This window comes from Trachinotus anak, unplaced genomic scaffold, assembly GCF_046630095.1.
Source record: "Trachinotus anak isolate AG129_WGS33_773 ecotype Australia unplaced genomic scaffold, CSIRO_AGI_Tana_v1 ptg000026l, whole genome shotgun sequence".
NCBI lineage: Eukaryota > Metazoa > Chordata > Actinopteri > Carangiformes > Carangidae > Trachinotus > Trachinotus anak.
This window is the reverse complement of record NW_027273877.1, coordinates 5,757,052-5,768,532: the sequence shown is the minus strand read 5'-3', so window position 1 is coordinate 5,768,532 and position 11,481 is coordinate 5,757,052. Positions and strand designations below refer to the sequence as shown.

Genomic DNA, 11,481 nt, shown 5'->3' with positions numbered 1-11,481 from the left:
TATCTCTTTCTCCTTTTTCCATCTCTCTGTTTACTTTCTGTCCTCATATCTTGCCCCCTCCAAAAAAATAGGAGTGAGATGAAACAAGAGGCAAAAGAGGCTGTCAGCCCTTCATTGTTCCGTCCCATACATTTCGGATGAATTACACTGGCAGTGGAAATAATTGCTTGTCCCAATTATGAATCCATCTGCCGTGGTGGCTTTCTGATTTGATGGGGAGAAAATTCCCGAGAGCAAAACCAAACAATGCCTGGGAATAAGGCACAGGAGCGCGTCAGCTGCCATTAATATCCATAAAGGCAATTTCACAACACACCTAATGACATAAAATGACAGACAATAACGATTAGGTAATTAGCATGTGTGATGTCTGTGTGAGTAGAGGTGTGGTGGTCTGTGTGTGTGTGTGCAGGGGGTTTAGTGAGGGGGGGGCAGTTAGGCTAATATATCTCTCTGCAAATGCATGTGGACAGTTTACCTCATCGTCCTTCTGTTTATCCTATAAAATCATACGACTTTACATGAGTAAATGAAGACGGGTCAATCAGGTTAAAAGGAACTGCAGGAGTCTCATATATATTCCCAATTATAAATCTGACTTTGGATCCAATCTGGTCACATAAATCCTACCACCTATTCCATTAGGATTCCTATAGGATTAACCAGAGGTGGAAAAGTAGAGATTAACTTAATTACAAGCAGCAAAACTACAATATAAAAACACTCAAACTTATAACACCTTATAACATATGTATAGTATAGTAACACATTTTTTTTTTAGTATTTAGTAAATCAAAGAATCCTACTTTTTAATTTCTATTTATGTAATAACGAGTGTTTAATGAGTAGTAATGAGTATATCAAATACAATATTAAATGTGTTATTATATTGTAATTATTGAACATCTGAAAGATATTAAAGCTATATCACACATATGAGGGCAGTAAATAAAGCGCTGTGAGAGTGGTTGGGCTGTATAACACATCCATGGGTGTCGGTGGGAAGGTAATTTCCTGAAGAGCCGGAGTCGCTGTGATTTCTTCCGGGTTCCTCTCTCGGTTTGTTTTGCCTGGGTGTATCGGCGGACAGCTCAACATGACACAAAGTCACACTCGGCGGCATTAAGAGCCGCTTTCCACCGACTGTCCCGACGAGGAGAAGATGTCCTCTGGGGATTAATTCAGCTGCTTCCTCTCGGTAAAGGCGGAGAAGCGACTTCATCGTAATTTCATCCTGACCTGAGACACCTGTTGCTCCAGTTTCGACAGACAGGTGCCACTTTCTTTACTCAGGGAGCAGCCCCGAGCGGGAGAGACTACCGATTCATTTCTTAACTCTTTAAAATAAATAAAATAAATAAATAAATATTTGACTTTATAGCTAGTATGAAAGTTACAGTAACTTTCGGGGGCACCGCGGTGGTGGTTCCCTGCAAAGCTGGATGGACCGTCCGGGATTTAATCGACCAAGCCACACGGAGGTACCGCAGGATTATGGAGCAGGTAAGCACACCTGAAAAAAAACAAACAAACAAACAAAAAAAAAAAACCCGTCACTAGCTTCATTTACTCTTCCACCAACTTCATCTAAATGTACCCACGGTTAATATTATTTCACATGTTGTAAGCGCTAGCTCCATAACCTGACTCAGGTGGGGGTCACCTGAAGAGCCTAATTGCGAGGTTGTTATTTCCATAGCATTATAGCTAGCTGCTAGCTTCAGTGAAACAGGAAGGGTCACATTATCCGCCTATAAATCATGATTTGTTTTGCTGCTAAAATTGAGTGGAGTTTGGTTTACTCAACTTTTACATGTCATGCAAGTTTAAGTGTCATTCATACAAAGTTTGACCCCCATTTAAGTTTTTTTTCTTTTAAAACTACCTTATTGCAATTTTAAGTGGTAGCAAATTTATACATAAAATGAGTAAAGCCTGAAGCCTGATTATATTTAAGTATTAATCCATCTTAAACAGAGTGATGGTAATGTACCTTTTTATATATGGTTCTATTTTATTGTCCAGGTGCAGCCACAATTGAATTTTGCATCAAATAATAAACATTTCATCCATTAACACAAGTGGTGTTGATGTTTTAGTAAATGAAAGAGAAAGGGCGCAAATGTTGAGCAAATCGCACAGTTTGAAATCCATCACAATTAATAACGAGCTTGCCATAACAGATTACAATGCAATGCAGCCGTAGCACAATTTGGATGATGAATATGGGGTGTGACTGTGACATGCCTCCGCTCCAAAAACTCGGTCACCTTTGGCTGTTGCTCTCTGCTGTGTGACCGGAGTCGAAAGTCACTTCATGGGAAATGTAGGTGCTGACAGGTTGAGGGGAAAGTGAATTTCCGCTGGCATCCACTGGACAGAAACTGATAATAGCTCGTGGTGTAGCAAGAGTTGAGGAACCACAGGTGTAGAGTGTTATGAATGTCCCACCTATAAACAAAGACATTGACCCCCACATCTTTCTGCTCCCTGATGTTGCAATCTCTTGAATATTAATCATTCTGCTGAACTGACCTTTTATTAATCAGCGGCTTTGTACGTGCATGCTGTCCTGGCGTGATAGGATGCTGATGTGTGTTTTGTCTCTGTGCGGGTGTGAGGTGGTGCTGGCTGCAGCCTCGGCTGTCTACCTGCACAATAGATCCCTGTTTAAGCCCTGGTATCTCAGTGGGCAGGTGGAAGTTTACTGTTTGATGTCCTCAATGTGGCTGCAGTTGGGGATGTGCGCGGCGGACAGGAGGCTTTGTCCTGTGAGTGATTGGGGATTAGGATTGGTGACAGGCCCCGGTCTTATCGGTTGGCTTGGTTCTCCCCACAGCCCACCCACGCGGCCTCCCCCCTAAGGCGAGGAGACGCTTGTGGGGATGCGAGAGGCTGCGGAGGCAGGGATAGACGGACTGACCGACTGACTGGGTGGCTTGATGGATTGCTTCCACTTACTGAATGTGCATCCTCAAACATGTAAAACACCTAGATAGCCCCACACACACACACACACACGCACCCACACACACACATAGAGGAGCCCATCTTGCTCCGTGTCCCCTGGGCTGTCTCGTTTCTGCTTCACTGACAGCCACAGCCATGCCCACTCTGCCCAGCGGTCCCTGTTGATTCCCACTGAGACGCTGCGGTGCACAAGCTGAAGTAGGCTAAATGCGAGTGTGTGATTAGAACACACCCAGGCCTTGATTGCTTTTCACAGAGCATTTTAATTAGGGGCCGTTGTTAGACGCTGACTCAGCAGTCTGTTGCTTTCTCTTAATAGAGGCAGATCATCACAAGGAGAGTCCAGCTCTGTAAGTGCCAGAGAGGACTAAATACATCGGACCAGCTATGAGCCCGGTTGCTCCTGCCAGCAGAATCTACTTATTGCCCACATTAACTGCACATTTCCCCTCTCGCCGGCTTCAACACTGACAGCAGGGACAGTGTCAAAAACCTGGGTTTAATCACCGAGGGTGCGTTTGTGTGTGTTGGTTTATGGCCATGTGCACGGTGAACAGGATACTGCACATTCTCACAGTGAATTGCAGTGATGGCATGTAGACCTTAATTAGCAGCTTATTTTAATGTGATCTCAGCTGTGACTCTACACGTTCAGCTGCTTTCACCTCCTCTGTTGAGAAAACAGTCTTGTTAACCGACAAAGCCTCTAACTAACTGCTGAAACATGCTGAAAATCACTTCTCATTATACAGTGTGATTTGTACAGTATGAGTGTACACTTGCTATCATGGTGGTAATAAAAGAGTTCCACATATAGTTTCCACACATTGTTCGAGCTCTGCTGATATGGCACATGATGAAAAAAGATTGTGGGATTTATGTAGTTTTGCACTTAAGGTGTTAAGATGTATAAGTTACTGAAAATTAAATAACTATGTTTCATACTTTGCCATTTATATAATTGCTCCATAAACATCAAGGCTTGATTAGTAGAAAGTAATTTCCTATTCCTGTAATAATAGGAAATAACAGGGCTGCAACTATGAGTTATTTTTGATTAGTTGCATCTATACAAATGAAAAACAGTGGTGAACCTGAACCTGCTGGAGTTTGTGATGAAGGTAAAAGTCCACAGCTGCAGGTGGGAGGAGTCGTACCTTAATAACAGCTGACCTACCTCTGTTTTTCTAGATTACTGTAATAGTGTAGGCCTGTAGCCTGGGGCACCAGCATGTAGACTTAAAGTGTTGTGTGTTCTCAGGGGAAAGAGCCAGGGGCTGTCGCTGTCCCTCTCTGTCCCAGGGTCTGTCTGTGCAGGTTCAGTTCAGATTACAGCCCCTATACCGGCTCTGCTGACACCTGACAGCACGCTAAACAAGCTGAAAGCATTTTGCCCTCCTCCTCGTGTATGTAGGAGAGAGAGGACTTGTCCAGTGAGGATGGGTATGTGGTGTGCGTCAAAGCTCAGCTATGCAAAAGGAATTTTTAAAATTTAATGTAGCTGTTGTTTGTGGCATTTGAATTATGATCACGCTGATGTGTTCAAGGAAATAGTCACAGTGAACGTTATCGATCCCTGAGGGGAAATACTTCTCCAGTTCAAAGCTCTGTGTAACTACTGTGCAGCACCTTGAGGCTAGAGGGTGTTCACTGTTTAGCTGAAGGGCACTTCAGCAGGACAGATGCCTGCTGGTGTCTAAGTTCAAATTTGAGCATCCCAGACATCTTGACATTAAAAAGCAGATGTGATTGTGTATCAGTTCTCAGAAAACTTCTTTAAAATCGAAATGCCATCCTGTCTGGTTTCACTGTGTGTCAAAAATGGATCAAGTCCATTTATAAGCAGCAAATAAACAATCAAGATTGTAAGCAGCTTGTTAATCACTGCTGGTAATTTATGTGTCCGTGCTGGTGGTGGTCGGAGGGATTATGTTCTCAGGTTGTCTGTCCCTCCGTCTGTCCCACTCTCGTGAACGCAATGTCTCAGTAACCCCCTTCAGGATTTATTTATTTTTTTAAATTTGGTACCAGTGAACTTGACAATGAACTGATAAGATTTTGGTGTTCAAAGGTCAAAGATAAAGGTCACTGTAGCCTCACAAAACACTTTTCTATCCTCTTGAATGTGACATATTCCTCATAACTTACTAAATGTTTCAGTGTGTAGTAAAGGATTTCTTAACTGATTATTCACAGGCAGATTTAAAACTGTAAATGCAATGTCATTATATATGACTACACTCATGTTATCCTGTGTTATCAGGCATTTATTAACCAGTTGGTCAGAGATGTATAGATATAACAAACACATCAGTAAACACTGGTTTCTGATGACAAACTGTTTGCTGTGTATGAATCATTTATATACTGTTTATAAATGCTGAATAGAGAGGATGCAAATAAAGTTGAACTGAGGATATCTGTTGATATTGATTATCTGTTTTTCCTAAATTTAAAATCTGTGTTTGTCAGTGTGTGGATGTCATTGGGCTCATTTGTATTCAGGAGAATGTGAACCAACTGCAGCCTGACTGAATATTATAACGTTCAAAAAGTGGATCTGTCATTTCATGGCTGATACTCGGTGTGTAAGGTTGGATCATTGCATCCCTACATAATATGTTTCTGTAGTGTTCAGGAGTCATTCTGGCCTGTGATTACAGCAGAATGTGGGCGACTGCTGAGGTCAAGTTGTCTCTGTTTCTTGCTGCCGCCGTCCTTCAGAGAAAACTCTCTCCACGGCTTTCCTTTCTCTTCCCTCTCACTGGCACTGATGGACCGAACTCGAGGACAGCTCCTCATCGACTCCTTCATTAAAGACTTTTTTTTTTTTTTGTCACGGCTAAATCCACACCGTCCTCCTGCAGCTGTGTAATTACACATTCTTCTGAGGATCAAAGTGTGAAATAGCACCCCCACCACCACCGCCGCCACCACCGCAGCGAATTTAGCTCCGCTAATCGCCCTGGTGCTTCACTGTTCTTGAGTGGTGTCGTGTTTGCTCACCAGAGAGGGGGAGCGGGAGAAGAAGGAGCGATATCGCTTTAAATGGTTGGGGGACTTAATAGTGTAATTTGCAGGGAATTTACTCTTCTAACTGTCACGGTAATTCTCCTCTGCTATTGACTGACTGACTCCCAACTCCTTTTGTTTTTCACTTCATGGGAAGAGTTCAGGATACAAAGGGGAATTACCAGGGATTGACGACGAGGGACTTCAGAAGGTTTTTTCCTCCCCTCTAGATTACTTTCCCTCTGAAGTGTCATACATTCGCCCCTTTTCATCACAAGGTAGCGAGGAAAGCGTGTCTCCAGTGGTCTTGTGAGTTCTGGCAGAGCACAACTAAAGCACAGGTACGTCAGGTGTGCTTACGCACGGCCTGCGGAGGTGACGCTAATTAACACTCGGGCATTGTTGTGCTCTAATCAGCTGATGTGAATGAATCCCTCGCCCTGAAATTCGCACTCTCATTTCATTAAGGCGTGTGTCTTAATATTGGTGATGTGATGCCCTTCCCTCCTTTGCTGTTGCTGTCTCACATACACACACACACACACACACACCCCCACTCACTCGCTCGCACATAAACAGTGAGCGTCAGAAGAATGCCGGCAGTCATTCAGGTTGGACCAGTTTTTCTGGCCTGACGTCTTGGCTCCACCGGTTTCAACGTCTCCATCCCACATGTGCTGGAGTAAACAATCAATAAACACAGCACTGAATTTAAATATTTTTATATTTCTGTTGTCGGCACTGTCGTATCTCATAATCATTATCTTTGAGGGGCCGCTTTGTCATGCACGACAGTGTTTGCAGAGTGAGATTTAGTGCTAGCAGGCCTTTCCCTCCGGCACTAATTACAGCGTAAGTAACACCAGCCTTGCTTTCAAGTTTCAAAAAGAAACCTGTGGATGTCTTTGGGTGTTTCCGTCGCTCCCGTGACCCTGACCTTGCAAGTCCGCCTGCTCTGCCTGCCTGTTAAGATCTGATAGCAGCGTAGACAGGGTTTGAGATGACAAGGCCATCACTAACACCATGTGTGAAAGCACAGGCATGTTATCAGATGTCATTATCCACCTAATGTTTCCAGATAAGGATCACAGGTCAATACTGCCCCAGCACCATGACAAAACAATGCAAACCATGAGGAAGTTAGGCATCCTCTTTTTTTTTTTTTTTTTTTTTGGCCCTCATATTTATGTTGAAACAACTTCATATTTTCACAGTGACAGGATGCTGTGGGCTCTGTCTCAATGGATTGCATGCTTGTTTGCATATCACACAATGCCGTTGCATTGTGTGAGAGCCACAGTGTATTTGTGTGCTAGTTGTAGTTGCGGATTACTTGCCGCTCTATCTCTGGGAGCTCTGGTGTTGGTATTATGGGCACTTCTGAAGAAAGGGAGGTTCTGGCTTTATTCCTGTGATTGAAATCCCAGGCTTTCCCAACCATTTGTTTTAAGAGAATGGACTTGGCCCATTGTAAAAGGCAGACACCCTCTTTTTTTGTGCCCCGTAATTCACATTTGGATGCAGTGGAGCAAGAACAAGCCCATTCACAACAGGGCTCAGTGATACAGCAGAAGCTGCTTCCTGGGTCTTAGCCAAACTCATTCCAGCCTCTGAGGCTTATAGCCTATAGCTGTTAATTTAGCTGGTAATGTAGTCTTGTGTTTCTCCGGACAGATTGCTTATTGGTTTGGGCAGTTCCTAATGGGCCATTTTCTACTGCGCACATTGTTAGAAACGATAAAGCTTGTCAACGATTTCTTTTCTAAGTCCAGGAATTCCTTTTAATGTGGAAAAACAGCAAATATTGAACCCACTCAGAAGGTCACAGCTACATTCTGTTTCACTTTGTAGTCATAATTTACACAATTTATCATCATCCTCATCTGAAATTGCCCAGAAATGAGCGCAGAGATCTGCAAAGCATCACCACAGCAGATTGTGCGAATACTGGGTCACAGAAAGGGGAAGATGCTATTGTTTGTGTACTTCTCATTTGATTTTGTTGTGTAAACAGCACACAGAGTCCAAATTGCAGCTCAAGTCAAAAGTCCTAGTTCTCTTTGTCAGTGTATGAAGCACGAGGCTCTGCGCACTTCCCGCTCTGTGGGGTGTGTTCACTTTGACCTGTGTCCTCATGGTGACAGAGAAACCGGCCTGGAATGTGCCCACCACCGCTCCCCGCGCAGCAGCCAAACTGGAAAAGTTCCTGTCCTCCCCCACCTCACGCTCACATAGTCCTGTACAAGCTGTACTTTTTAAAAGCTGGTGCTGTGCATGTACAGTGTAATGTAGGTCATCTGTCCTGAACTGTACCTGCCAAACAAACAGGGATTCCAGCTGTTGTGTCTGAATATATGCAATTATTATGTTGACTGACTGTCAGTACTGTGCCACATTTGTTGCTGTAAACACAGCATTCATACTGGAGCATAATGGCCTAGTTCAGTTTTTTTTTTTTTTTTTTTTTTTACTATACATACAATTACCTCAGCATAAAATTTTTTGTCAGCATTGTGTGATACAAATATCCATTGTTTCTATTGTGTTGGTACATGTGTTGCCCCACAGTAATTTGCCTGGCATTTTAAGTTTCTGTAACCTTTGTGTTGTCTGTAGTCAATCTTACAGTATGACGAGCTAAAGGAGGTTGGTGATTGGTTGGTTAAAGTCTTGGTAAGATGTCATTGGATGTTCTAGCTGTTTTAGTTTAACTGTACAGGATAAAATAGTAACTAGCCATGATGTAAGTAATTGAAGCTGTTCTTATTTGTTATTTTATTTAATATCTCTAATGCTAATTCAATCATTTTTGCTAACTGGTGTCTTTGTGTCCAGCAAGGGGAGACGGCATTGAGAACCCACCACTTGCAGTACACTGAGGGAGGGATCCTGGACATGGACGACCTGCTAGTCGATCTGGTGGACGACAGAGACAAGGTGAGGAGCAGGTGGACGAGGTCGAGGGTGTATGGTGTGAAACGTTTGGTTGATTGTTATTCTCGTCCAGCCCTCAACACATAGACATGTTGACGTACTGTATGATAGCAGTAAGCTGTTTCCTTATTGTTCTATGCCTGATATGAGGGGAAGGGAATCCGTCATTCTTATCCGTGCTGAGAGTCTGGTAGCGGATTTGTTGTGACGGCGTGCTAAAGTCTCCAGCCTTGCAGGATGACAGGATGTCCAATAAACAAGGTATTTACAAATCCAAGCCTGGGTTAGCTTGTCACTGCTTTGACCCAAGTGAATGTGATAAAACAAGTTTTTCTTTCTGACCAAAGAAAATAGAGTGATTGCATCTTAATTGGCTCCAATCACGCTTTGGTAAGGAGGTGAATTTATTTCCTCCCCTGCTCTCCTCTCTCTCCAAACCTCCTTCCCTCTGGCTCCTCAGAAAGCGAAGCAGTAGGAGCCATGTGATTTAGCTGTCATGTTCATTTGTACAGAGACAGATAAAAAAAAAAAAAACAACACAATTTCAGGTAAATCATCCATGTACAAAGGGAAGTTCTCAGCAACAGCAGTGATGCAACTTCACAGGAGATGGCTCGGGAGTTTTTGCATTTCCTTACACACAGAGAGTGGCCCAGTTTCTATAAAGAACAAATTTATTCCTCTTGCTAATTTCCCATAATGCATTCCTAAGATGTGCTAATAAACTGCCCGGAATCCATATTCATAAGCCCCTGGTGCAGACGAATGATGAATTACCAACTCTTAGTCAGCAAGAAGACCAAATGAAATGGAAATGGAATATTCAGCCGACCCTGTACCACGCAATAACAATTGGTGTTTTAGGCTGCATGAACAATAGAGTGTGTGTCTGTGTGTGTGTGTGTGTGTGTGTGTGTGTGTGTGTGTGTGTGTGTGTGTGTGTGTGTGTGTGTGTGTGTGTGTGTACATGCGCGTGCAGCATCACGCCAACTGCAAGTTTGGCAAAATACTCTGTGAAAAAGGGGACAGAGCTAAATAATAGATGCATAAACTCTTCAACGGCGGGGAAAAAAATGTTTTTGCAATCACAGGGAACAGAGGCCTCATTTTCCCGGATGATGGAATTATAATCATAAGATCTTCGTCTTATTTGTGCCTAAGAGGGTGAGTCATAGATTTTAATGACTCATTTTCCAACCTAAACCTGCTTCCTCTCAGCGTCCTCAAAGTGATGATGATGAGGTGTCACAGATCAAATCCCACTCTTGATCAAATTCTGTCACTGACAAGTATCTGTGACGTATTTTTCCAAGCCGCGGCGCTTCTTGTGATTACGGGCTCTGCTGAGCATACGCCACACTAGAACCTGGAACTGTCCTATTTACCTTCTTGTTTCTTTACCCTCTCTTCTCTCACCCAATTCTCCGAACGCCCTCCCCGCTTTCATCTCGCTTCTCATTTCATCCTTTTGTTTTTGCCGCTGATGAAAAGATAGCAGACGGAATAGGACGAGTGCACATGATCCTCACAACGTGCCAGTATTCTGACTTATCTCCGGGCTTCCAAACAGTATCGTCTCTCGTAGATTAATGAGCTGTGCCTGGCATTCTTGATTAGTCTGAATTCCTTTTGTTTGTCTACGTTTTTATTACCTCGCCGCAGCCGACAGATCTTTTGTGCTTTTCTTTTTTCGTTGTGTTATTGTGGCTGATGCTGTTTCACCATCAATCATACAGGAGTGGTCCCATTGTGAGGGCCCTCCACCGCACAGCATGGGCCCTATGTTAGCCACGGATGCTAATGAGAGATAATGGGCAGCTATTTGTACGCCTAGTGGTTAGCTTAGCCGCAAGTCCAGACCTCTTTATCTGGGCCAGTCCCTGACTATTATTCAACACTCACACACAGAGTCGCACAAACACACACACACACACACACACATCTCTGCTGTTCCCGCCACCTCGGGAAAGCGAGTAGTGTAGCATTAGCTTGTACGGAAGTAGCGCCACTGGTGGTTGATGAGGGCGGAGATGAGGGGGCGGCTGTGATTTGATTACAGTTCTGCCCCCTGCATCTGTGACATGTGCGCACACACATACACAGCGACACACACACACACACACACACACACACACACACACACACACACACACACACACACACACACACTGTTCATTAGCCCCCCATCTCGAGACACCGGCCACCAGCCTCCTCATGAATATTAATATCAATCTGATGAATGTACCCAAGGCCGTGGGGTGTCGGCCTAGGTGTGACCACGTATACACAGTGCACACCCAGACAAAGGACCACAGTATAAAGAGACCTTTGCAGGTCACGGTTCAGTCAATTATACTCTATGGAGCTTTCCTCTTCTGTGACCCTTTACTGTGGGTGTGTCATGTGTGCCCTGCAGCTCTCAGATGACAGTTGGAGTCATGGCGGTCGGAGTCAATGACCTGTCAAACACCCCACTACTTTGTTAATGGTGAGGAGAAGTGGGAAGGCACAAAAGCTTTTTGATTCCTGCCTCTTTTGTCACACTGTGTTGCTCAAATCACTGCA

At 43.9% G+C, this 11,481-nt stretch overlaps 1 protein-coding gene across 3 annotated transcripts in view; it reads left to right on the top strand.

Annotated features, from left to right (window-relative positions):
- Positions 1 to 1,048: 1,048 nt before the first annotated feature.
- Positions 1,049 to 11,481, top strand: part of pard3ba (par-3 family cell polarity regulator beta a) — a 143,828-nt gene continuing 133,395 nt past the window's right edge. For 2 of the 3 annotated variants that reach the window (XM_071464563.1, XM_071464561.1), the window contains exons 1-2: positions 1,049 to 1,503; positions 8,818 to 8,919. In XM_071464563.1, coding sequence (XP_071320664.1) covers positions 1,387 to 1,503; positions 8,818 to 8,919 — 219 coding nt within the window. In that variant the 5' untranslated portion in view covers positions 1,049 to 1,386. The remainder of the gene's footprint in view (positions 1,504 to 8,817; positions 8,920 to 11,481) is intronic. The other variant, XM_071464562.1, reaches the window with a different exon arrangement.